General features: G+C 39.9%; 4 protein-coding genes and 1 long non-coding RNA gene across 7 annotated transcripts; 3 read left to right on the top strand and 2 right to left on the bottom strand.

Moving 5' to 3' along the window:
* The first annotated feature begins 1,101 nt into the window (after window positions 1-1,101).
* On the top strand, window positions 1,102-2,653 carry LOC116161557 (erythrocyte band 7 integral membrane protein-like). The gene is made up of 5 exons (XM_031474946.1): window positions 1,102-1,243; window positions 1,294-1,449; window positions 1,493-1,590; window positions 2,048-2,209; window positions 2,260-2,653. Exons 1-5 carry the CDS (start codon window positions 1,154-1,156, stop codon window positions 2,534-2,536), a joined length of 783 nt encoding a protein of 260 aa, XP_031330806.1. The 5' UTR covers window positions 1,102-1,153; the 3' UTR covers window positions 2,537-2,653.
* A 281-nt stretch (window positions 2,654-2,934) lies between these two features.
* LOC116161559 lies at window positions 2,935-5,337 on the top strand. Of its 3 annotated transcripts, none has more exons than XR_004143411.1 (4): window positions 2,935-3,050; window positions 3,113-4,325; window positions 4,375-4,838; window positions 4,886-5,337. It is a non-coding gene; the product is annotated as an uncharacterized LOC116161559 (long non-coding RNA). The 3 variants fall into 3 exon arrangements; XR_004143410.1 differs by having other exon boundaries at window positions 3,113-3,448; window positions 3,500-4,838; XR_004143409.1 differs by having other exon boundaries at window positions 3,113-4,838.
* A 3,065-nt stretch (window positions 5,338-8,402) lies between these two features.
* On the bottom strand, window positions 8,403-14,173 carry LOC116161403 (solute carrier family 35 member G1-like). Its single transcript, XM_031474738.1, has 2 exons — window positions 14,036-14,173; window positions 8,403-10,311 (listed from the first exon to the last, which is right to left on the bottom strand). Exon 2 carries the CDS (start codon window positions 10,293-10,295, stop codon window positions 9,270-9,272), a length of 1,026 nt encoding a protein of 341 aa, XP_031330598.1. The 5' UTR covers window positions 10,296-10,311; window positions 14,036-14,173; the 3' UTR covers window positions 8,403-9,269.
* A 27-nt stretch (window positions 14,174-14,200) lies between these two features.
* On the top strand, window positions 14,201-16,093 carry LOC116161404 (polymerase delta-interacting protein 2). Its single transcript, XM_031474740.1, has 7 exons — window positions 14,201-14,459; window positions 14,536-14,788; window positions 14,838-15,015; window positions 15,153-15,316; window positions 15,370-15,575; window positions 15,629-15,894; window positions 15,940-16,093. Exons 1-6 carry the CDS (start codon window positions 14,383-14,385, stop codon window positions 15,741-15,743), a joined length of 993 nt encoding a protein of 330 aa, XP_031330600.1. The 5' UTR covers window positions 14,201-14,382; the 3' UTR covers window positions 15,744-15,894; window positions 15,940-16,093.
* A 5,109-nt stretch (window positions 16,094-21,202) lies between these two features.
* LOC116161382 lies at window positions 21,203-22,297 on the bottom strand. The gene is made up of 3 exons (XM_031474714.1): window positions 21,584-22,297; window positions 21,490-21,535; window positions 21,203-21,444 (listed from the first exon to the last, which is right to left on the bottom strand). The coding sequence occupies exons 1-3, from the start codon at window positions 21,608-21,610 to the stop codon at window positions 21,203-21,205; spliced, it is 315 nt and encodes a 104-aa protein (XP_031330574.1). The 5' UTR covers window positions 21,611-22,297.
* Between the last annotated feature and the right edge of the window lie 2,474 nt (window positions 22,298-24,771).

The following is a 24,771-nucleotide window of genomic DNA, read 5'->3' on the forward strand; positions in this document are numbered from 1 at the left end:
AAAGCTTTGGAAAACCCTAGCGCTCTAAAATTCATTCATAAGGATTTGGGAAGCCCCTAGAAGGTTTTTCAAAACTTTCTACTGCTTGCCCCTCGGCTTTCCCTTATTTTACAGACCGTGTTTTCCCTTTCCAATACTAGCTGAGGCGCTAAAATGGACTTAATAGTACCCGGAGAGCTCGGAAAAGTACATAAAGAGCACTACTCTCTGGAGGGGATCTACTACTAATGCCTGAAATAAATTAAAAAAGTTCAACACGCTTTTTTTCAGCCCAAAATCTTCTAGAAAAGGTTCTTGAAAATCCTGCACATTTCCCAGAAGGAATTTAGGACGCTCTGGGAAGGGAATTCCTGCGCTACAGTATCTAAAAGATTATAGTGTATTTGTGTTTATGAGGTCAATAAACGTTATTATTATTATTATTATTTGACCACTGGAAAAATGCACGGAAAAGTTCTGGAAAATACAACCGCTTTTAAAATAAAGTAAAGGATGCAGAAGGCTTCCCAAATCTTTCTGTGCTTTTAGAGTCTTTTCAAGAGCCTTCCAAAACCGTTCGTGTCATTTCGAAAGCTATGGGAATCTAGAAACCGCTCAAAAAATTACTCTAAATGATATACAAGGCTATGGAAAGAGTTTATGAGTTTCAAAAGCGATTACAAAACGCGAAAGTTCTTCAAACGCACTGGAAACATCTTTAGAATTCATGAGACTCTGTAAATCCCCCAAAATGCTTTTCAGAACCCTCTGGTGCTTCCCAGTGCCTACTCTGGATACTTTCGAGAGCTTTCGGAGGGTCCTTTACATAGTTACTCGAGTCAAAAAAGCCCACGAGAGCTCTGGAAAGTGCATAGAGAGCGCTCAATGTCTCTGGAACGAATCTAGAGGACTCGAAAATCCGTATCTAAAAGTTTAATTGCATAGAAAACCCTCTATCACGCTCAAAATGCCCACAAAATTGAAACGCTCTAGAAATGCACCTGCCATGGAAAGCTTTAATTCTGTCCAGAGCCTAGAACGCTCTTGGGAGCAGTATCTAAAATGCTCACAGCATTTTTGGCAGCTCTTTAGAGTTTTTCATTCTCGTTTGCCCTTTCCAGAGCAAAAGAAATTTGATAAAAATTAACACAGTGATTTTTGCTTTCAGCACACCATGGGAACTCGAATCGAGTGCATCGTCACGGTCGCATCGATCCTCTTCTTCATCTTCACGATGCCGCTGGCGGTATTTGTCTGCATTAAAGTAAGTTGGTCGTGCATTAAAACGGACGAGCCTCATTGTCCAATTCGTAGGTCGTAGCCGAGTTCGAACGCGCGGTCATCTTTCGACTGGGAAGATTGAAGAAAGGTCGAGCGATCGGGCCCGGTACGTTCTTCGTGCTTCCATGCATTGACAGTTACACTTGCGTCGATCTCCGAACGGTCTCATTTGATATACCAGCTCAGGAGGTAACAACCCGTATGTTTTGTGTAAGGTTCCAAAGTCTTTTAGGCTCTCACGAAGGATGCGGTAACGATTATGGTGGATGCCGTGGTCTACTACAGAGTAGAAGATCCACTCAATGCGGTGGTAAAGGTTACAGATTTCCGGTAAGTGTCTTGGACTAGGGGGAAACAACTTTGAATTTTTGGTGTACACTCCTCTGAATTAATTTGAATTAACGCGAATTAATTTAACGTGAATTAATTTGAATTAACGTGAATTAATTTGAATTAACGTGAATTAATTTGAATTAACGTGAATTAATTCGAATTAACGTGAATTAATTCGCATTAGCGTGAATTAATTTGAGTTAACGTGAATTGATTCGAATTAACTGGTATTAATTTGAATTAACGTGAATTAAATTTGAATTAACGTGAATTAAATTTGAATTAACTTGAATTAATTTAAATTAACGTGAATTAATTTAAATTAACGTGAATTAATTTGAATTAATGTGAATTAATTTGAATTAATGTAAATTAACGTGAATTAATTTGAATTTGAATTTTTGGTGTGCACCAAAAATTGTACTCTGGATGTACGTTGATTTTAATTTGGCAGTCACTCGACGATGATGCTGGCGATGACCTCCCTGAGAAACATACTGGGCACGAAGAACCTTACCGACGTTCTATCGGAGCGCGAGTCCATTTCGGCGGCGATGCAGGAAGTACTCGATGAAGCCACCCATCCGTGGGGAGTTAAAGTCGAACGAGTCGAAATGTAAGCAACCCCTAACCGTTTGTCAGTGAAATAACGCGCATGCCCAATAGTAAAGACGTGAGTCTGCCGACTCAACTGCAGAGGGCGATGGCTGCCGAAGCGGAGGCGTCGCGCGAAGCCAGAGCCAAGGTTATTGCTGCGGAGGGCGAGATGAAGGCATCGCGTGCGCTTAAGGAGGCCGCGGACGTTATCTCAGAGTCGCCCGCGGCCCTACAACTGAGGTACCTGCAGACCCTCAACACGATTTCGGCCGAGAAGAACTCTACGATTGTGTTTCCACTGCCCATCGACCTTTTAACCGCTTTCGTTCCCAAGGCACGTTCTTAGATTGGCATCAAGCAGTGTGTTTACAGTACAAATTATGTTCTTACTTAAGTTGCCATTCAGGAATTAAATAAACTAAGACCTACGGTCTGTTTGCGGCAGATCCAATCAATTCTCAAACTTTTTTCAATTGGATCCCTTCAAACTCCTCGTGTTTCCTCCACTTCCTTTCAATTCACGTGAAACTTCCTTCATGTTCCTATCAAGTAATTTTCAATTTCCTTTCAAACTCCCTTAAAATCTCCCTCAATTCTCCTCGCGTCAAGTTTCTCTGCAGTAATTTTGCGATTTGTATAGAAACGTATAGAAATCCTTTTAGTGTCTTCCAAGGTCTCTTTTTCTTTCCAGAACTGGAAAGGCGAAAAAGCTTTCAAGAGTTCCCAGGGAGCCCTGGAGGGTACATGGAGAGTGCTTGAAGTCACTAGAGGGAATCTGGGGATTATAGGAAAGTGTTTAGAAAAATTGGAAAAGGTCAAAATCTTAAGAGAATTCTGGAAAATCTTTAGAAACTCTTTTTGTAAGACCTTGGAAAGTGTCGAATAGGCTTTTCTAAGGCTTTTAATCCTTTATCTGTTTTAGGGGATTTCGGCGGCATCTTCAAAGCTAGAGCACGATTGATACAACACAGATGTCATAGTGAGCACCTAACATCTCCGAAAGAGGGCCCTGGAAAGGTTTAGAAAACTCAAAATTGCATAGAAAAGCGACCAAAAGACCCTTCCAAGCCTTTGGGTTCTTTGAAGAGTCTCTTACGTCTTTTTCAAGGCGTTCAAGTACTTTCTGCGCGACTTTTCAAATCGAGTTAAGCTTGGAAATCGCTCTACAGCTCCTAGAAGGGCCTGGAACCGGGGATCAAGATACTCACGAAAATTCTAAGAAAGCTCTGAAAAACTCCAATAGTTTGGAGTTTCACTTGTAGGGTCCAAAACGCCTTTTCGCACTTTCCCGAAGTTTTAATTTTTTTAGAGCTTTCGAAAGCGTTATGTGCCCTTTCCAAGTTAGATGAACCTAAAAAGCGCTTGATAGTCCCTGGAAGGCTTTTGAATGTGGAAGTGAAGAAGGGCTGGGAAACTTTGAGAAAGCATAGTATGCTTACGAAGTTTCTATACCTAATAACTCTGGAAAATTCCAATTTCCTGAAAACCCCTACAAAATATTCCAAAGCTTTCTAGTGCTTTTCAGGATCTAATATGTTCCTTCAAAAACTTTCAACTGTACCATTCCCAGAACTAGGAGAGTCTAGAAAGCGCTTACAACTTCCTAATGAACCCTAGAAAGTACCCAGAGCAACTGTGGAAAAAATCTAGGGGGCCCTGTGAAGAGTGTAGAGAGTTCAAAAGGAAAGGAAGTAAAGAATACCTGGGCGAGGTTTAAAATTCTCGAAAATGCAATGGTATAAGCTCAAAATGATCACGGAAGTTCTAGAAAAGCTCTAGAAAGCTCATCTGCTTTTAAATTCCACCAATAACGCCCTGGAAAGGATTTAGAAGGATTTCTAGTAGCTTGGTAGCGTTTTCCAAACTCTCTTATTTTTTCGGGAACTTCCGAAGGCTTTCTTTGCCCTTTACATAGTTACATAAACCTAAAAAGCGCTTGATTGTGCATATAGTGCATCAAAAATCCTGGAAAGTAGTATAGGAGGCACTTTTTAAACGCTTTCCTAAGATTTTTAGTGTTTTATAGAGTCTGTTGCGTTTTTTTTGGGGTTTTAGAAAGATTTCTGTTCCCTTTCCAAAGATAGACAGTCCTAAAATCTCTGAAAAAGGCTAGGGCCCGGAGAAAGGTTCCAGAAGTACATATAAAGCGCTGTTATTGGCACAAAATCCTTACGGGTGTTCTAGCGCAACTTTGGAAAACTCTACCGCTTTAAAATGCCATTGATAAAGCTCTGGAGAGTACACAGACAGCACTACTCCCTGGAAGGGATGCAGTAAAGTTCTGAAATGAATTTCAAAAGTTCACGACGGGATGGAAAACCCTTCTGGCGGCTCAAAATCCTCACGAACGTTCTAGAAAATCCTTGAAAAACTGCACTGCATTAGAATAGAGGCTGTAGTAAGCACTTTCCAGCGCTTTTCATAACCTTTTACGTCTTTCAGAGAGCGTCCGTAGCCCTTTTGTACCATATCCAAAACTAGGCGAACCGGGAAAGGGCTCCACAATACCTAGATAATTCACCAATGTGTTACAGGGCACCTACAATTCCTGAAATGAGTTTAGGAGGGGACTCGAACACTGGAAAACGCTCAGAAACGCTCTGGATTTTCCAGAGTTTTAAAACTGCACCCTGCACAGAATCCAGAAGGTTTCCATATTTCTATTGCTTTTCAGAGTCAATTGTGTCTTTTCCAGGGGCCGTTTGCTTCCTTTCGAAAGCTGGAGGAATCTAGAAACCACTAAATAATGCCTAGAAGGGCGTCAAAAATGACTCTGGCAAGGGTTCAGGAATCTCAATTACAAAACGCTAGTATGAGCGAAAGCTCTGAAAACATCCTCTTTAGAAATCATGCGACTCGTTTGAGAGCCCTGGAAAGTGCATAGGGAAATGCCTACGAAAGTGAAAAGCTCTAGATAACCCAGTTGCCTTGGAAAGCTTTCATTCTGTCCAGAGTTTTTTTATCGCTAGAAGCACAAGAGAAGGGTTTTACGGATCGTGGGTCAGAATTAAGCAAGGGTTGGAACCGGTTCCGCACTATTTAAGTAGAATGATTGTTTAAGGGTTCCGGTACCGGTTTCGGTTCTGTGGCTTCAGTAATTTTCGGTTCCATTTTTTTACGGTTCCTACATACATAAATAAAATTATTATTAAAAAATGTAAATTATTGTTAATTATAGAAAATAAACAATAAACAAATTAAAATTCTTTTACTTAAACATATTTGTTAGGTTTAATTGAAACTTATTTTTAGCTTACCTACGCGTGATTTTTTTTTGCTGTGGTGTCCACTAATTCTCCGTCTCTTATGTCTGTCTGTACCGTCCCTTTCCCTGTCTCCCGTTCTGTCTCGTTTTCGTATACTCTCTCCCATCGTTTTCCGCATTCTCATGTCCTTCATGCCTTCTTCTTTCGTGTCATTCTGTCTTCTTCTTTATTGGCTTTCCGCTGTCTTCTCATGCCCTTCCGCACGGTGCTGTTCCTTCCTGCCTTCTACTAATCCCTCCCTCACTGCATTATGTCCTTAATGCCCTCTTTCTTCTTCCCAGCCCTGCCCTTTCCTGTTCTTCATGTTCGGCATCGCCCTTTTATACGTTCCCGTCCTTATTCCTGCCTTCCCCATCCTTCTCATGCACTCTCCTGCTACACCATGTTTTGTTCTTTAATATCATATTCCCTCTCTTGTGTGTTTTTTTAATATAACCTCCCTTGCCTGTTGTGTTTTCTTTCTCCTCTTCTCTCCCTTTTACTATCCTCCGTGTGCTCTCTCATACTGTTTTTCTTTCTCCTACCATATCTCACCAACCACCTTCTTTTGCCGAACTTCCCTCTGTTTTGCCCCTTCACGCTGTATTTTTTCTATTATCTTCTACTCTCTCCCACTCTTCCCTGCTCTTCAATTGTATAAATTACTTGGAACCTCCTCTATACTTACTGATTATTTAAAAATGGTATACCTAATAAACGAGTAAGGAGGAGGGAGGAGGTTTAGTCTTTTTTTCAATTTAATTCAACCTAATTTTCAGTATTTATCGACATCAACCTCAATCAACAAGTTACCTGTCCTCTCGTACCTTCTCACCCTTGCTCACACACTTCTCTTTGCTGCAGTCCCCGATACCGTTAATCCTCCCCATTAGACAAGAAGCTACTGCCCTTTCTGATTGCTCGTACCCCATCCATCTCGTTCTCACTCGTTGATGTTCTGCGATGTTTTAACTACCCCCTCCCTGCTATCCACTTCCCTCGTAGCTCCCTTCCCTGATCTCTCCTGTCCTCTCAGACTTTCTCCCGCTTTTCTGCTATCTTTTTCTTTATTTTACGTACTTGGTTTTTCCCCGCCCTATCACTCCCTTTCTTTTCTTATTCCACACTTTTCTGCCGCCCTCTGTACTTTCCAGATCTTTATTCTCTCCTACCCTGTCCCGCTTCTTGTCACCCTATATGTTGTCGCCATCTTGCGGCTCTCCTCTACTTATTCATTTCTTATCCTCCCCAGTTCAGTATTATCCTAACCATTTTTGCTATCTGCTGCACTCTAACGTTAGGTCCTGCCCCTTCCCTCTCCTACTCCCCTCCGTGCATTAATTCCATCTTTATTTTTTTCCTCTCATAACCGCTTTTTTGCGTCCTGTCAGCCCCTTTCATTCCTCTCTCATCTTTTTTCTCTCTTGATTGGACTCCTCCACCCTCCTTCTACGTGCGCCCCTTCTCTCTCCCGCCCCGTTACACTTTTTCTCATCTCTTGCGTTTCTTTGGCTTCTGATAGTCTCATGCCTTCTCCCTTCTTTTCCTGCCTCCCCTTTGTCATTATTTATGTTCTGTCTTTCTTTTAACCTTACATTGCCTACTTAATTAGAGAAGAGCATCTACTGAACAGAGTTCTCTTTCTTTTGCCTACACCCCCCTACAAATTTTCAGCTCTATCCCAACAAAGGCCGAAAAAACTACTCGTTTCTTCTGCCACCTCTTACCCGTTTACTACTCTACTTTCTTTTTCTCCTTGCTCTCTCGCTTGCATTCTGCTCTCCTGCCGTGTTCTGCACCCTCCTTTGCTTTCGTGCTATCTTCTAGCTTTTCCTACCCTTTCCTGTTCTTCCTCCTGCGGTCTCCCTCTTTTTCTTCTATTCCAAGTACTGTCCCGCTTTCCTTTACCCTTTACCACTCTTTTAGCGTAGGTATTTTTAACAAGTAAAAAAAGGGTCGTCACATTTTGTTGTCGTAAGAAGCCCCCCCCCCTCCTCCCCACATGAATTATTTCCTGAAATGCCGTTTTTGAAAGTAAAACAGGTGCATAATTTTTACATACGACAACCAATAGGTCTCAGAGTTGCATACGCATGTCTTTAGTAGTGCCAAGTAAAGCTTAAAAATTGGGGGAGGTGGGTGCACGTTTACCCTTCATGGTATTCTAATGAAAGGTCTCATGGAAATGAATTGGTTTCTACAAACTATGACATTCCTGCGTGACTCCTTTTCGAGATCAGTGGGTGGCGTTGGGATGGGGATAGAAATAGATTTTTGAAGCTCTCAACAAAAGGAACTGTTTTCTACCAACTACTGCCCTTCGTTCTTACCTTTTATCAAAATAGGGGGTTCGGGGAGGGGAGGAACTGGTTTTATCCTTAATGGTAGGTACTCTTGAAAGGTCTCACCGAAAGGAATCAATTTCTGTGCCAACCCTAATCCCCCTCCTCGACTCCTTATCGTGATCGGTTATAATTCCTTACATTTCAAGAGCGGATTGTCGGAGGAAGGCACTTACAATGGGCGATTGGGGCGTCTGGAAGAAATATATTCATTCGTGATGGCAAAACTTTAAGAACGAATGTTGGAAAAGGTTTCTGGGAGGGGAGTATTCACAACGGCAAAATGGATCGTCTGGACGAGACATCTATTGGTGAAATTGAAGCGAATATCTTGAAAACGAAGTGTCAGAATTAAAGGGAGTAGGTAGAACTTCTGGATGAGACACATGTACTGGTGATGTGAAACTTTATTGTGAATACCTGGAAAATGTTGGAGGAAGGCAAGATCTTGGTTCTTCTCTTGCATTATACGAGCGTAGATTTTAAAAAATAGCTCTGTGTAGAGCTCTTTTACTTTTCATTGCGAAGCATTTGAGACAACCCCGAGTGTAACACCTCCCAATCTAAGAGTGTCAAACGGTCACAAAGATTAATAATACCATCTTCTTGAAAATATAAGGCGCAATCGTTATTTATAAACAAATTTATTGATTAGAGCAAACAAACAAAACATTTTACACAAAAATACATATGTAATGATTAAACCAAACAATCAATAATCTACTTCTAGACCACAGAATAAGACCTTCATCTAGACAGTGTTTAACAGATGGAGTAACTGTGCAATACGACGACTTCGTCCACTTCATTTTACACAGTACTCCACGCCATCGCTTATTTTCAAAACGGAACGCTGCACCAATTTTATTGCGCCGTGTTACGGTAGTAGTGAACATGAATACTAATCCTAGGAGTATTTAGAATTTACGAGTTAGACATATCCTAACCCTGCAAGAGAAGATAATACTGTGTCACAATTTCAAAGGACGCCGAATACATACGATTAGATTGATGAAAAAATATTTTTATCGATCTAATTTTCACAGTACGATTACATCCAAAACTAGGAAGGAGTTGAAAGGGCCATAGGCAATTTTTTTCTTAAATTGACACATCTATCTGTCAGATTCGCAGTAAATGACAGATCTATCTGTCACATTCGCAGCAATTGACACATCTGTCAGATTTGCAGTAAATGACAGATCTATCTGTCACATTCTCAGTAACTGACAGGTCTAGCTGTCACATTCGCAGTAATTGACACATCTGTCTGTGACATTCGCAGCAATTGATAGATATGTCTTCCTATTTTAGTTGTTCTAATGACAGATGTCAATTGCATCAATTGACAGATATGTCAATTGTGCCTGTCAACTAGAAACAAAATTCTTTTGGCCCCCCAAGACTCTCATCCAGAACGACTAGGCAAATCACAAGAATCAAAATGAAGCTGACTAGAATAAACCGATATAGCTGCAATAATCAGTCGGGTCTACTTTGATAAGATATTAAGTTTGGTTTTTAAGCTAGCGTTATCGGGCAGAGCGAGAACCCACTTGCGGAGAGCAGTCAGTATGACTGAAGTCATGACTAGGAACGCTCCACCGACCGAGTACTTATTTGGTACCTCGTCGAAAAACCAAACTTGCCAAATGAAAGCGAACACGATATCACTACTGCGCGCGATCGCGACCGGACCGGCTTGCTCCATCTGCAGCGCGACGGTCAGCAGTATCTGCCCGCCGAAGCTGAAGAGAGCCAAGGCGACTATCAAGTACCGATCGGTCCCGCACGGTGGCACGCAGAGTCCGCCGATAATCCACGTCACCAAAAGACACTGGACCAACGCGAACGACCCGAAGTTAGTCATGATCACAGAGAAGTGTATACCCTTCAGCGCCCTCAACAGCACGTACGCGCTCGCGCCGAACAGCGTCGCCGAGAACGCGGCGACCGCACCCCAAATCTCGGACTTCTCGCTCGAGCTGCCCAGCGCGTCCACGGTCTCGCTGAACAGCAAAGGCGGCCGCGTGATGAACACGACGCCGATCAGCGTCAAAATAACCGAAAATACGCTAAAGACGCCGCACGGCTCCTTCAGGAACATGCGCGCGAAGACCGCCGTAAACACGGGCACCGAGAAGACGATCACCGACGCGTCCGCCAGCGGCATGTGCCGGAACGCGTAGAAGCTCAGCATGAGCGCCGCCGTACCGGTGAACGAGCGCAGCAGCAGCATGATGCGTTTCCCCTTCGGGAAGACGTACTCCTGCTTGTAGATTAGGATCGGTATGGCGGGCAGGAGAACGCCGATGTAGCGGTAGGCGGCCAAAGCGATCGGATCGACGTCGGTCATCCATTTTACGATCACGGAGCAAAGCGAGAAGAAAAGGGAGCTTAGGGTTGCTAGTATCAGTCCTAGGTATGGGCAGTTGCATAGGCTGCGTTTCGGCTGGCTACTGGCGTCGTCTTCGAGTTCCTCGTCGACAAGCTGCTGAAGCTCTACGTTTTCCGGCATCGTTCACACGATTACCCTGAAACGAAAAGAGAAATCAGTCACGAGGTAAAAACACACCAATCAAAGTATAGCATTTTGTTCCAACTCTGCTCGTTCCCTGTTTCGGGGTTCAACAGTTTCCTTTGCCACCAGCCTTGATTCGCGCCACCAACCACCATTTTCAGTTTCGGGTTTTGGACCACCAACCATTTTCTATTTGCCGTTGCAATGTTGCCGGTTTTCAGTTTTTTTCAAATATGACAAGGGGGTTAGGGGGTGCTGTAACTCCTTTCTGATATCCGAAAACTCAAAATGAAGTAAGTGTAAGTGGGGGGCGGGGAGTAAGTTTCGCTCACAATTCTGCACTAACTAGCTTTAGATGCTGCCTTGAAAATAGTGTAACGGAAACACTACCAGGTACAGAAGAGAGAAGAGAGAGAGGGGGGGGGGACTATAGATCTCCATGGAAATCTATCTAAGAATTTTCCAAAAAATGTACTCCATATGTCCTCTTAGAAATGGTGAAAAAATGTCGGCCCACAGCTCCATTCCATTCCAGATATCAATCCTGTTTCCAGTCTTCAGATTTCCAACCTTGGTCTCTAGTTTGTTGCTCTGTTACCTACTCTCCTGTTTTGGGCCGCGGGCAATCAACTTTTCGTCTTCCAGTTTCATCGGCCTTCCACTTTCCATCTTTTCCAATAATTAAGAACAGAACGCAAAAATGACGAAGAAACAAATGAAAAACGCGTAAATTTTCTATTTCTACCCAGAGAGACGGACGGAGGTACAGACGAACAGAATCACATTTTGCTTTTAAGACTGAGCATCGCCATTTTTTCAATTTTGTTTGAGAGCCACTAAAAGGAGGGAGATATGGACTACTGCGACGGTATTTTTATGTACATTTGTCCCATTTTCGACACTTTTACACCATGCGCTCTTTTTGACTCAAATCAAAATTTGACAATATTCCCTTCCCTAAAAGATACGGAGAAAAATAAAAAAATCGTTAACTTCAGATCGAGAACCTATATTTTTCTTTGTTGGAAGGGATACGAAAAATGTTTATCACAAAAGATTCTTTATCCGTTTTCAAAATAACTATATGGGGCCAGTTAAAAAAGTTATCGGACTAACCTTATTTTTTACATGAAACATCCTGTACACTTTAATAAAGATAGCGTATTAAATTCTATTTTCAAAAATATAACACACCAGGAATGAACAACATTCAAAAACGATTCAAAATAATTAAAAGAAATTCGAAAGAAAATTCAAAGGGCTGTAACTTTCGAACTAGTAGCCCAATCTTCGAACTGTTTGAAATTATGGATTCTACAGGGCACATTCTATAAGAAATACTTTTTTCCCGGTCGATCTGAGACAATTTTTTTTCGGGCCTCAAAAAACGGCAGTGTGTAACCTTCCTTTTTTACCAAAAATCGACTACACCAAAATTTCTCGGGAAAACACTTTTTCTAATTAATTTTGGGGCGTAGAATCCAAAACAATTCGTACTTTTTCGATTAGACTTCTAAATCAAAAGTTATAGACTAGAAACCAAATTCGAAAGAAAATTCAAAGGGCTGTAACTTTTGAACTGGTAGCCCAATCTTAAAACGGTTTGAAATTATGGATCCTACAGGGCACATTCTATAAGAAATATTTTTTTCCCGGTCGATCTGAGACAATTTTTTTTTCGGGCCTCAAAAAAAGGCAGTGTACAACCTTCCTTTTTTACCAAAAATCGACTACACCAAAATTTCTCGGGAAAACATTTTTTCTTGAGACCTTAAATTGAGACCTTATATTTTTCTTTTTGGAAGAGATGCGGAAAAATGTTTATTACAAAAGTTTCTTTATCCGTTTTCAAAATAACTAATGGGACCAGTTAAAAAAGTTATCGGACTAACCTTATTTTTTACATGAAACATCCTGCACATTTTAATAAAAAAAGATAGCGTATTAAATTCTCTTTTCAAAAATATAACACACCATCAGGAATGAACAAAATTCAAAAACGATTCAAAATAATTAAAAGATTTCAAACAATCAAAAAGGGTTCAAATGATTAAAAAAATTTCAAAAAGACTTGAATTTTTTTAATGTGGTTATTTTTTGAAAAGAGAATTTAATATGCTATCTTTGATTGAAATACACACGGAATAACACAGCTCCAATCAAGTATCGTAATCCAGAATCCAAAATCTAGAGTCCAGGATAGTTCGGAAGACTGTAAACCTCCGAACCTACTCTCTCTGAAATACTTCTTTGGAGGAGAGGATAAAGTAAATTATTATTAATTATTTTAATTAATTTTTTTATTAATTTTTATGATCATCATACCAAAAACTACTGTGGGAGCCCTGTGTTACCGATGGGACGGGGGGCTATTCCATACCCCCAGTGTAGCATAGTTCCATTTTCATTATATGAATACCCCCATGAAAGTACAGAGCGTTCCATGAAAAAGATTTGTCGAGTCCTCCTACTACTGCTACTGCTGGGCTTTCAACTGTTGAGGGTGTTCCATATCGCCCCCCCCCCCGCCCCCCCCAAACCCCGGAGCTACTTTTTCTGCAGTCTTTGGAGAAGGGGACCTGATAATCTTCTCAAAAAATAGTACAGAGCGTTATATCAAAAAGAGTTATCTAGTCCTCCTATGCAGAAACTACTCCTGTATGGAGCACCCCCCCCCCCCTCAGATTCCCCAGACATACTTTCTCTGCCATATTACTTTGGAGAAAAGGATCTGATAATCTTCCCAAAAAGTACTGTGGAAGCCCTGCCAGGCTTATTTCATACTCCTGGATCCAGTAAATATTCCACGTACAAGGTGTCCCATTTTCCCCACTCTTATAGGGACAACTTTAGATGATAATATAAAAATTTGAAAATATTCGCTCGCGAGATACGGGAGAAAATAAAACATGTCAATTTCAGAATTGCCGTATATATTCTGAGTTAAAAGAGATACAGAAAAATGTGTATTACAACAGTTTCTTGAAAATGATTGTGGAACAATCTGGCGGACCTAACCTCAATTTTTTAAATAGAACACCATCTATATTTTAACGTAAAAGGACAGCAATTACATTCTATTTTCAAAAATATAACACACAATATTAAAAAAAAACTCAAGTGATTTAAAAAAAATTCTAAAATAAATTATTAACTAAAGATTTAAAACAATTTTAAAAAAAGGTTGTGAAATAAATTAATTTTTTTAAAGCTTTCTTAATCTATATCAAATATTTTTAAATCTTTTTTAGTGTCAGACTTTTGGATAGAGAGTGCTCCGCTTAAAAGTTGTCATTCAAAAAATTACAGTTTTTGAAACAAGGAGGGGAGAATATGCACTTAAAGGGCAGCTTGTTGACCCTGTGAATAATGTATATACAAAAATAAAACAATAAAATAAAAAATTATTTGTAGATTAATAGATTAGTAGATTATTTGTAGATATAGAGGATGAAAACAACGCAAAAACCTGTGCCAAATTTTACTAGCTTTGACGCTTGTGACAGATTTTATCAGATATAATTAATCTATTAACAATTGATTTGAGCACCCTGTATGGTACTGTACAAATTCTAGGGAGTTTGGTATGTGCGATTGGTGACACTGTAATCACATGGGAAAACATCTGACGAAAGCGCATGCGCTCTACCACATACACTTAAAATTTGCAATTTTGATTTTTTCGTTTTTAAACAAATTCGCATTATCGTCTAACTACAAAATGGACAATCACTCACTTTTCCTGCAATTATTACATTCTCTTGAAACATCCTCACATTCCATAACGGCCTCGCCTTTTCCGCAGTCCATCGCGAAATAACGAAGGAATTTATCTATAAAAAGTTGACAACTTTGAGCAAACGCCAATTACAACCGTCAACGAAACTTTCAAAATTTCCAGTGTCACTCGCCAGCAACTTCATTTACAAAAACCGACCGATCATGTTCTTTATTTGAAAAAAATCCCTTTAATTTCCACGTTCGTTTGACAGTTTCCGATCGATTTTTCCCTAAAAATAATCACGGCAAGTAAAATGCGCGTCGACATTGCGCAGAAACGTTGCAGTTGAAACGAAAATGTAAAATGGGAATGTTATCTCTGAGTGTTAAACGATGTATTTTGTGCAGACGAATTCAGGCAAACACTCGACAATTCGCCAGGTGAGTAAATTCATTCGTTAAATTCGTTTCTGGTGGAAGTTTGAGGTTATGTGAGTGAGACGCAATTTGTTTGTAGATTGGCCGAAGTCGGCAAGCTCGAGCAGCCGAAACTCAGCGGCAAGTACGAAACTGGGCAGCTTCTCCTGCATCGCGTCTTCGGCTATCGCGGCGTGGTGCTCTTCCCCTGGCTCGCTCGGGTCTACGATCGTGACCTGCCCCATCAGCAGCGCGACGGCGACGACGAGTCGGCCGCGGTCAACAAGGAGGTGCGAGGACGTACGCACACCTTCTACCAGGTCCTCATCGATCAACGTGACTGTCCCTACATCGTAAGTTGGGTGTTCGCGTGCGAACGTTTTATCAATCGGCCCGTTGTAGCGAGCCCAAACCGAAGCTGTAACGTTTTTAGGCAACCAGGAGTCGTCGCGCAGTCTCTACGCGATACCGGGCTTGGACTACGTCGCCCACGAGGATATCATACCGTACGCGAGCGCCGAGAAGTCACCTCTGCAGCATGAACTTTTCGACAAGTTCTTGGCACACAACCCTGACAAAGGTAGGCTATTTTTAGCCGGATTGTTTACTTCCTCGGTGACGCAGTTGATTGTGTACAGTGTCAATTGGCCTAATTTAAGCTATCCATTTAGAGAGTGGTCCAAAAGTAGTAGACTTAATCACTCTGGACATTTTCAGATCCACCGTTCACATCTCAAGAGACGCTAAGGGCATGGCAGAACAAGAACCACCCCTGGCTGGAGCTCTCCGACGTCCACAAGGAGACGACCGAAAATATTCGCGTAACTGTGATCCCCTTTTATATGGGATGTAGAGAATCGCACACCAACTCAGTTTACTGGGTGAGTCCATGGCAAACCAGACCCGGCATTTTGTTTTTTTTTTGTTGTTGCAGTGGCGGTACTGTATACGTTTAGAAAACTTAGGCAATCTCTCAGTGCAACTGCGCGAAAGACACTGGAGGATATTCTCGTTATCGGGCACGCTGGAGACGGTAAGAGGTCGAGGGGTCGTCGGTCAAGAGCCCGCGCTGACCCGAGCGCTGCCCGCCTTCCAGTACAGTAGTCACGTCAGCCTGCAGGCGCCCAGCGGTCACATGTGGTAAAATCGGCGGCTTCGACAAATGAGCATGATCATTCTCCTTGGATTTCTAGGGGCACGTTTAGGATGGAGAGAGAGGATGGCTACTCGTTCGACTGTCGGATACCCCCGTTCTCTTTGGAAAGTAAAACGGGCGGTGCGCCCGCTACTCACCCCGAATCTGTATAAAGTGATTTAGTGATTGTAACCTAATTTTATATAATCTACTGACTATTTTTTTCTTTGAATATAAAGATAACATGCATCATTTGTACAGGAAAGTTGTTATTTCTATGTTTATTTTACAGTCAAGTCTCGCGTGGTATTTTTGCCCCATCCTGTAAGTATCTGCCCATTGTGTTTCTTGTTAAACTTGTCTTTGTAGGTGAGCTCAATCAAGATGGACTTTAACGAAGAAAAACCATTTTTTTATGTGAACAATTGTACCTGACTCAAATGCCAGTATGGATAACTCCTGATCCTAAACTATTTACCCTTCCTGTACGTCCCTGGCATTTAATAAACGATAATAAGTGAAAGGTTGTTTTTTTATCCTGACATCACCTTTTTGAATGGAACACCCTGTATTTTTAATCTTTGGACGATATTAAAATATTCTCTTCATAAGTTGTAATACCAGTTTGGTGTTATATTTTGGAAACGAATTTAATGTACCTTTTTAGATTAATATATACAGGGTGTTCCTTTTTAAAAATTAGCGTTTTTCCACAAATTTTTTTACCTGATCCCTTCTACTTATTCTAGGAACTGCCACATGCGACGTGGATAATAGTTTTTTTAATAGCATTATCGATTACGGAGATGACTATTGCAAATATGAGACACCCTGTACCCATTTGTACAGGAAAAAGTTGTTATTTTTATGTTTATTTTACAGTCAAATCTAGAGTGGTGTTTTTGCCCCATCCTGTAAGTATCTGCCAATTGCGTTTCTTGTTAAAACTTTTGTCTTTGTAGGTGAGCTCAATCACGGTCGCCAATCAAAGATGGACTTTACGAAGAAAAACCATTTTTTTATGTGAACAATTGTACCTGAGTCAAATGCCAGTATGGATAACTCCTGATCCTAAACTATTTACCCTTCCTGTACGTCCCTGGCATTTAATAAACGATAACAAGGGAAAGATTGTTTTATCTTGACATCACCTTTCTGAATGGAACACCCTGTATTTTTAATCTTGGACGATTTTAAAATATTCTCTTCATAAGTTGTAATACCAATTTGGCGTTATATTTTGGAAAAGAATTTAATATACCTTTTTAGATTAAAGTATACAGGGTGTTCCATTTTAAAAATTAGCTATTTCCACAAATTTTTTTACCTGATCCCTTATTCTGGGAACTGTCACATGCGACGCGGATAATAGTTTTTTTAATAGCATTAACGATTACGGAGACGAGTGTCGCAAATATGAGACACCCTGTACCCATTTGTACAGGAAAGTTGTTATTTTTATGTTTACTTTACAGTCAAGTCTAGAGTGGTATTTTTGCCCCATCCTGTATGTATCTGCCCATTGCGTTTCTTGTTAAAACTTGCCTTTGTAGGTGAGCTCAAGCACAGGTCACCAATCAAGATGGACTTGACAAAGAAAAACCATTTTTTTTATGTGAACAATTGTACCTGACTCAAATGCCAGTATGGATAACTCCTGATCCTAAACTATACCCTTCCTGTACGTCCCTGGCATTTAATAAACGATAACAAATGAAAGGTTGTTTTTTTTATCCTGACGTCACCTTTCTGAATGGAACACCCTGTATTTTTAATCTTGGATGATATTAAAATATTCTCTTCATAAGTTGTAATACCAATTTGGTGTTATATTTTGGAAAAGAATTTAATATAGGTATTTTAGATTAAAGTATACAGGGTGTTCCATTTTAAAAATTAGCGTATTTCCACAAATTTTTTTACCCGATCCCTTATTATTCTGGGAACTGCCACATGCGACGCGGATAATAGTTTTTTAATAGCATTAACGAATATGGAGACGAGTGTCGCAAATATGAGACACCTGTACCCATTTGTACAGGAAAGTTGTTATTTTTATGTTCATTTTGCAGTCAAGTCTAGAGTGGTATTTTTTCCCCATCCTGTAAGTATCTGCCCATTACGTTTCTAGTTTTCGTTTCGTTTTTTATGTGAACAATTGTACCTGACTCAAATGCCAGTATGGATAACTCCTGATCCTAAACTATTTACCCTTACTCTGCGTCCCTGGCATTTAATAAACGATAACAAGTGAAAGATTGTTTTTTTATCCTGACATCACCTTTCTGAATGGAACACCCTGTATTTTTAATCTTGGACGATATTACAATATTCTCTTCATAAGTTGTAATACCAATTTGGTGTTATATTTTGGAAAAGAATTTAATATACCTTTTTAGATTAAAGTATACAGGGTGTTCCATTTTAAAAATTAGCTATTTCCACAAATTTTTTTACCTGATCCATTATTCTGGGAACTGTCACATGCGACGCGGATAATAGTTTTTTTTAATAGCATTAACGATTACGGAGATGAGTGTCGCAAATATGAGACACCCTGTACCCATTTGTACAGGAAAGTTGTTATTTTTATGTTTACAGTCAAGTCTCGTGTGGTATTTTTGCCCCATCCTGTAAGTATCTGCCCATTGCGTTTCTTGTTAAACTTGTCTGTGAAGGTGGGCTCAATCACCGGTAACCAATCAAGATGAACTTAACGAAGAAAAACCATTTTTTATGTGAAGAATTGTACCTGACTCAAATGCCAGTATGGATAACTCCTGATCCTAAACTATTTACCCTTCCTGTACGTCCCTGGCATTTAATAAACGATAACAAGTGAAAGATTGTTTTTTTTATCCTGACCTTCACCTTTCTGAATGGAACACCCTGTATTTTTAATCTTGGACGATGTTAAAATATTCTCTTCATAAGTTGTAATACCAAGTTGGTGTTATATTTTGGAAAATAATTTAATATACATTTTTAGATTAAAGTATACAGGGTGTTCCATTTTAAAAATTAGCCTATTTCCACAATTTTTTTTACCTGATCCCTTCTACTTATTCTGGGAACTGCCACATGCGACGCGGATAATAGTTTTTTTTAATAGCATTAACGATTACGGAGACGAGTGTCGCAAATATGAGACACCCTGTACCAATTTGCACAGGAAAGTTGCTATTTTTATGTTTATTTTACAGTCAAGTCTAGAGTGGTATTTTTGCCCCATCCTGTAAGTATCTGCCCATTGCGTTTCTTGTTAAACTTGTCTTTGTAGGTGAGCTCAATCACAGGTCACCAATCAAGATTGACTTAACGAAGAAAAACCATTTTTTTATGTGAACAATTGCACCTCTGACTCAAATGCCAGTATGGATAACTCATACTCCTAAACTATTTACCCTTCCTGTACGTCCCTGGCATTTAATAAACGATAACAAGTGAAAGGTTGTTTTTTTATCCTGACATCACCTTTCTGAATGGAACACCCTGTATTTTTAATATTGGACGATATTAAAATATTCTCTTCATAAGTTGTAGTACCAGTTTGGTGTTATATTTTAGAAAAGAATTTAATCTACCTTTTTAGAATATAGTATACAGGGTGTTCCATTTTAAAAATTAGCGTAGGTATTTCCACAAATTTTTTACCTGATCCCTTATTCCGAGAACTGTCACATGCGACGCGGATAATAGTTTTTTTTAAATAGCATTAACGATTACGGAGACGAGTGTCGCAAATATGAGACACTCTGTATATTCATTTGTTCAGGAAAGTTGTTATTTTTATGTTTATTTTACCGTCAAGTCTCGTGTGGTATTTTTGCCCCATCCTGTAAGTATCTGCCCATTGCGTTTCTGGTAAAACTTGTCTTTGTAGGTGAGCTCAATCACAGGTCACCAATCAAGATGGACTTAACGAAGAAAAACCATTTTTTTATGTGAACAATTGTACCTCACTCAAATGCCAGTATGGATTACTCCTACTCCTAAACTATTTACCCTTCCTGTACGTCCCTGGCATTTAATAAACGATAGTGAAAGGTTTTTTTATCCTGACATCACGTTTCTGAATGGAACACCCTGTATTTTTAATCTTGGACGATATTAAAATATTCTCTTCATAAGTTGTAATATCAATTTGGTGTTATATTTTGGAATAGAATTAAATATTCCTTTTTAGAATAAAGTATACAGGGAGTTCCATTTTAAAAATTAGCGTATATATCCACAAATTTTTTTACCTGATCCCTTATTCCGGGAACTGCCACATGCGACGCGGATAATAGTTTTTTTAATAGCATTAACGATTACGGAGATGAGTGTCGCAAATATGAGACACCCTGTACCCATTTGTACAGGAAAGTTGTTATTTTTATGTTTATTTTACAGTCGAGTCTAGAGTGGTATTTTTCCCCCATCCTGTAAGTATCTGCCGATTGCGTTTCTTGTTAAACTTGTCTTTGTAGGTGAGCTCAATCACAGGTCACCAATCAAGATGTACTTAACGAGAAATACCATTTTTTATGTGAACAATTGTACCTGACTCAAATGCCAGTATGGCTAACTCCAGATCCTAAACTATTTACCCTTCCTGTACGTCCCCGGCATTTAATAAACGATAACAAGTGAAAGATTGTTTTTTTTATCCTGACCTTCACCTTTCTGAATGGAACACCCTGTATTTTTAATCTTGGACGATGTTAAAATATTCTCTTCATAAGTTGTAATACCAAGTTGGTGTTATATTTTGGAAAATAATGTAATATACATTTTTAGATTAAAGTAGACAGGGTGTTCCATTTTAAAAATTAGCCTATTTCCACAATTTTTTTCCTGATCCCTTCTACTTATTCTAGGAACTGCCACATGCGACGCGGTAATAGTTTTTTTAATAGCATTAACGATTACGGAGATGAGTGTCGCAAATATGAGACACCCTGTACCCATTTGTACAGGAAAGTTGTTATTTTTATGTTTATTTTACAGTCAAGTCTAGCGTGGTATTTTTGCTCCATCCTGTAAGTATCTGCCCATTGCGTTTCTTGTTAAACTTGTCTTTGTAGGTGAGCTCACTCACGGGTCGCCAATCAAGATGGACTTAACGAAGAAAAACCATTTTTTTTATGTGAACAATTGTACCTGACTCAAATGCCAGTATGGATAACTTCTGATCCTAAACTATTTACCCTTCCTGTACGTCCCTGGCATTTAATAAACGATAACAAGTGAAAGGTTGTTTTTTTTTATCCTGACATCACCTTTCTGAATGGAACACCCTGTATTTTTATTGAAGATGAAGATTATTAAATTCTCTTCATAAGTTGTAATACCAATTTAGTGTTATATTTTGGAAAAGAATTTAATATACCTTGTTCGATTAAAGTGTAGGTACAGGGTGTTCCATTTTAAAAATTAGGTCCATGATCCAATAATCAAGCTTTAAAATTCGAATTTTGATATTTTAAAATGCAGGTGTAGGATAGCTGCATTGTTGCGTTCGAAAATGTGTATAAGCGATATAATGTACAACTGGAAATATACAAATTCCCCTAATTACTAATTGAAAAACCAACCCCAGACGTAGGTACTTTGTCCCTTGTTCGTGGTAGAATTAATCAAATTATTTTTAATGCTTTATTTCTGTTGCTGACAACGGAAAGGAGTGGGTGAGAGCGCCGTTCGCGTCTACAACGTCTTGTGCGTGAGACAGCAATCCATCTTTCATCTCGTATAACTTCTTCAGAAGGTTCGCTGGCAAAAACAGGTGAACGAAACCACTCGGGTGGGTGATTTGTGCGAAGAAGCTCGAGAGCGATTCGGATAATGGACGTATCAGTGGTAGCGTTTTTTGATGTGAGCCTTTCGGACCTGAAAATCGCGTCAATCATCTCGCACAGTTCCTCCATGACTTACCTCGGTTTGGAATCAGTTTGTCCATTTCAGCACGGGAGATGGCCACCTGTTTGAGGATCAAAAAGTAAACTGAATCCGTCATTTGCAAACTTACCACCAAGAAAAACAGACCAATATGCATGTTTCAACCAAGCTGGATAGTTAATACACTTCGCTATCGTGAATTATTTATAGTCGTAGGAGGTACCTGCATGATTTCACTAATTACACAATCCGCATTAAACTATCAATTAAAATTGCTAATTATGTAGGCTCAGATACGATGCAGGATTACATCATAATTATATGGTTTCGTTCAGGATTTTCATAATCAGGATTATGGGTCATGGGTCGTAATTCCTGAATCTTCTTAAGTCTTGAATCCTGTATCCTGAATATTGAACCCTCTTGACCCCTGAGCCTTTGGAAACTGAATCCAGCATCTTAAACCCCGAATTCAGAATTCCCTGAGCCTTGGGTTCTGAATTCTAAATCCACACAAAAACAGATCTTCAATCCGGAATTTTGAATCCCACATCCTGAGCCATGTATTTTAAATACTGAAGCCCCGATCGGTGTTGAGACTCAACTCGTTAATCCTTGAATCTTGAATCGTGCGCTCTGGATCTCGTATCTTCTTGAGCCTTGAGTCCACTTAGATCCTAATTTGTAAATTTTGAACCATGAATTTTTATCCAGGATCATGTGTACTGAGTTGTAGGTTTTGAATCCCAAATCCTGAATGATTGAAACCAAATTTTGCATTGTTGCCTGAAATGCAAATCCTCTGGAGATCCGAACTTTGGGTCTAATATTCGGAATTTTCAAAATTGTGGGCCTTTAACCCGTATTTTCGAATCCTGAATCTTCAACTACCTACGTATTTTAAAATTTGTGTCCCAAGCCGTGAATCCTTAATCCTGAAACCTTCCTGGGTCTTGAATCGTGCATTCTGAATCCTATATGTCATCTCTCCTCCCTTGAGTGCCGAGTCGTGAATCCTCTTGGATCTTAAATCTTGAATCTTCCTTGAGGTTCAAAAGTTTAGAACCTGAAATCAGTGTACGGAATTATTTAGTCTCGGTTTCTAAAAATTCTGAACCTTTAGGACCCTGGACCTTTAATCTGTAATTTTGACTCCTGCATTCTGTACCTTGTGTTCTGAATACTCTTAACCTCTGAGCGTTGAGCCCTAAATCGAAAACACTGATTCGTCTTGACTCTTGAATTCCTCTGAATTATGCGTTTCTATCCAGCATCCTCTTAAGTGTTGAGTGTCAATTCGCATGTCTTGAATCCTAGATCGTACATTTTCGAATCCGAATCCTGCTTGCTTAACCCGGAATTAGGAATTTGCACTTGAGTTTTGAGTTCTGAGCCTTGGGTTCTTAATTAAAAATCCACACAAAAACGGACCCGGAATTTTGAATCCTGCATCCTGAGCCATGTATTCTGAATACTGAAATCCCGAACAGTTCCAAGTCGTGAGTCCTTCATTCTGAATTATCTTGAATCGTGCGCTCTGGATTCCGTATCTTCTTGAGTCTGGGGCCCACTTAAATCTTGTAAATCCTGAACCATGAATTTTAAGCCAGGATCATCTGAACTGAGCTGTAGGGCTTCAATCCCAAGTCCCGAATTGTTGAATTGTTGAAACTAAATTTTGCATTCTCAACCCTGAATTGCAAATCCTTTGGAGTTCTGAGCTTTGGGTCCAAAATCCTGGGTCTTTAACCTGCATTTTTGAATCCTGTATCTTCAGCTCTGTATTTTGAATCTCGCGAGTCCTTAGTCTTAAATCCTTAATCGTGAATTTTCACGTCTTGAATCCACCTGAGCCTTAAATCATGAGTTTTGAGTCCTGCATCTTCTTGAGTGTTGGGGACTGAGTCTGAAATCGGGAATTTTCTATCAAAGGTCATAAGTCATGACTGGTAGTATGTCCTTAATACTCCTGAGACGTGAAAATTTAATTACGTTTTCTCAGTACCTAACATGGGATTGTTGGGGCGTAAAAAAGAAAGAATTATCATGTTCTGTTTTGCTGAAAGTACACAGACAAGACTGTGGGGTATTCCACACCCCCCAGACACCCCTGGTACTAACTTTTCCCGCTAAAGCGCTCAAACTATCAGGATTAGTTTTTGGAAAATGACAAAAAAATCTATTTTCCTATGGAGTATGCTAACATTACATTTTTTGTGGAATATCATACCACCGGGAGGTCTGGGGGGTATGGAATACCCCCAAACTTACGAAAATTTAATTACGTTTTCTCAGTATTTAACATGATATTGTTAGGGCGTATAAAAGGAAAAATTATCTACAGCCCTCTTTTGGTGAGAGTAGACACAGATAGTTGTGGGGTATTCCACACCCCCCAGACACCCCTGGTAGTAACATTTCCCGCCAAAGCGCTCAAACTATCAGGATTAGTTTTTAGAAAAGGACAAAAAATCTATTTGCCTATGGAGTATTCTAACATTACACTTTTTGTGGAATATCGTACCACCGGGGGGCGTGGGGGGTATTCCATACCCCCAGCTTACGAAAACTTAATTACGTTTTCTCAGTACCTAACAGGATATTTTTAGGGCGTATAAAAGGAAGAATTATCTATAGCCCTCTTTTGGTGAGAGTAGACACAGATAGTTGTGGGGTATTCCACACCCCCCAGACCCCCCTGGTAGTAACATTTCCCGCCAAAGCGCTCAAACTATCAGGATTAGTTTTTAGAAAAGGACAAAAAATCTATTTTCCTATGGAGTATTCTAACATTACACTTTTTGTGGAAAAACGTACCACCGGGGGGTTTGGGGGGTATGGAATACCCCCCAGCAGCTTACGAAAATTCAATTACGTTTTCTTAGTATCTAACATGATATTGTTAGGGCGTATAAACGGAAGAATTATCTATAGCCCTCTTTTGGTGAGAGTAGACACAGATAGCTGTGGGGTATTCCACACCCCCCAGACACCCCTGGTACTAACTTTTCCTGTCAAAGCGCTCAAACTATCAGGATTAATTTTTGGTAAAGGACAAAAAATCTATTTTCCTATGGAGTATGCTAACATTACACTTTTAGTGGAATATCGTACCACCGGGGGGCGTGGGGGGGGGGGTATTCCATACCCCCAAGCTTACGAAAATATAATTACGTTTTCTCAGTACCTAACAGGATATTGTTAGGGCGTATAAAAGGAAGAATTATCTATATTCTTTTTTTGCTGAGGGTAGACACAGATAGCTGTGGGGTATTCCATACCCCCCAGATACCTCCTGGCACTATCTTTTCCCGCCAA

This window comes from Photinus pyralis, unplaced genomic scaffold, assembly GCF_008802855.1.
Source record: "Photinus pyralis isolate 1611_PpyrPB1 unplaced genomic scaffold, Ppyr1.3 Ppyr1.4_LG10, whole genome shotgun sequence".
Classification (NCBI taxonomy): domain Eukaryota; kingdom Metazoa; phylum Arthropoda; class Insecta; order Coleoptera; family Lampyridae; genus Photinus; species Photinus pyralis.

What these genes read in the sequence shown, in the direction of transcription:
- LOC116161382 (XM_031474714.1), bottom strand. Translation starts at nt 21,610, where the DNA reads ATGCATATTGGTCTGTTTTTCTTGGTG. An exon ending in TTGGTCTGTTTTTCTTGGTG is followed by an intron (nt 21,536 to 21,583) that starts GTAAGTTTGCAA and finishes ATCCTCAAACAG; the next exon opens with GTGGCCATCTCCCGTGCTGA. An exon ending in CAAACTGATTCCAAACCGAG is followed by an intron (nt 21,445 to 21,489) that starts GTAAGTCATGGA and finishes CGCGATTTTCAG; the next exon opens with GTCCGAAAGGCTCACATCAA.
- LOC116161403 (XM_031474738.1), bottom strand. Translation starts at nt 10,295, where the DNA reads ATGCCGGAAAACGTAGAGCTTCAGCAGCTTGTCGACGAGGAACTCGAA.
- LOC116161557 (XM_031474946.1), top strand. Translation starts at nt 1,154, where the DNA reads ATGGGAACTCGAATCGAGTGCATCGTCACGGTCGCATCGATCCTCTTC. An exon ending in CGGTATTTGTCTGCATTAAA is followed by an intron (nt 1,244 to 1,293) that starts GTAAGTTGGTCG and finishes TCCAATTCGTAG; the next exon opens with GTCGTAGCCGAGTTCGAACG. An exon ending in GTAAAGGTTACAGATTTCCG is followed by an intron (nt 1,591 to 2,047) that starts GTAAGTGTCTTG and finishes TTAATTTGGCAG; the next exon opens with TCACTCGACGATGATGCTGG.
- LOC116161404 (XM_031474740.1), top strand. Translation starts at nt 14,383, where the DNA reads ATGGGAATGTTATCTCTGAGTGTTAAACGATGTATTTTGTGCAGACGA. An exon ending in AACACTCGACAATTCGCCAG is followed by an intron (nt 14,460 to 14,535) that starts GTGAGTAAATTC and finishes ATTTGTTTGTAG; the next exon opens with ATTGGCCGAAGTCGGCAAGC. An exon ending in GGCACACAACCCTGACAAAG is followed by an intron (nt 15,016 to 15,152) that starts GTAGGCTATTTT and finishes GGACATTTTCAG; the next exon opens with ATCCACCGTTCACATCTCAA.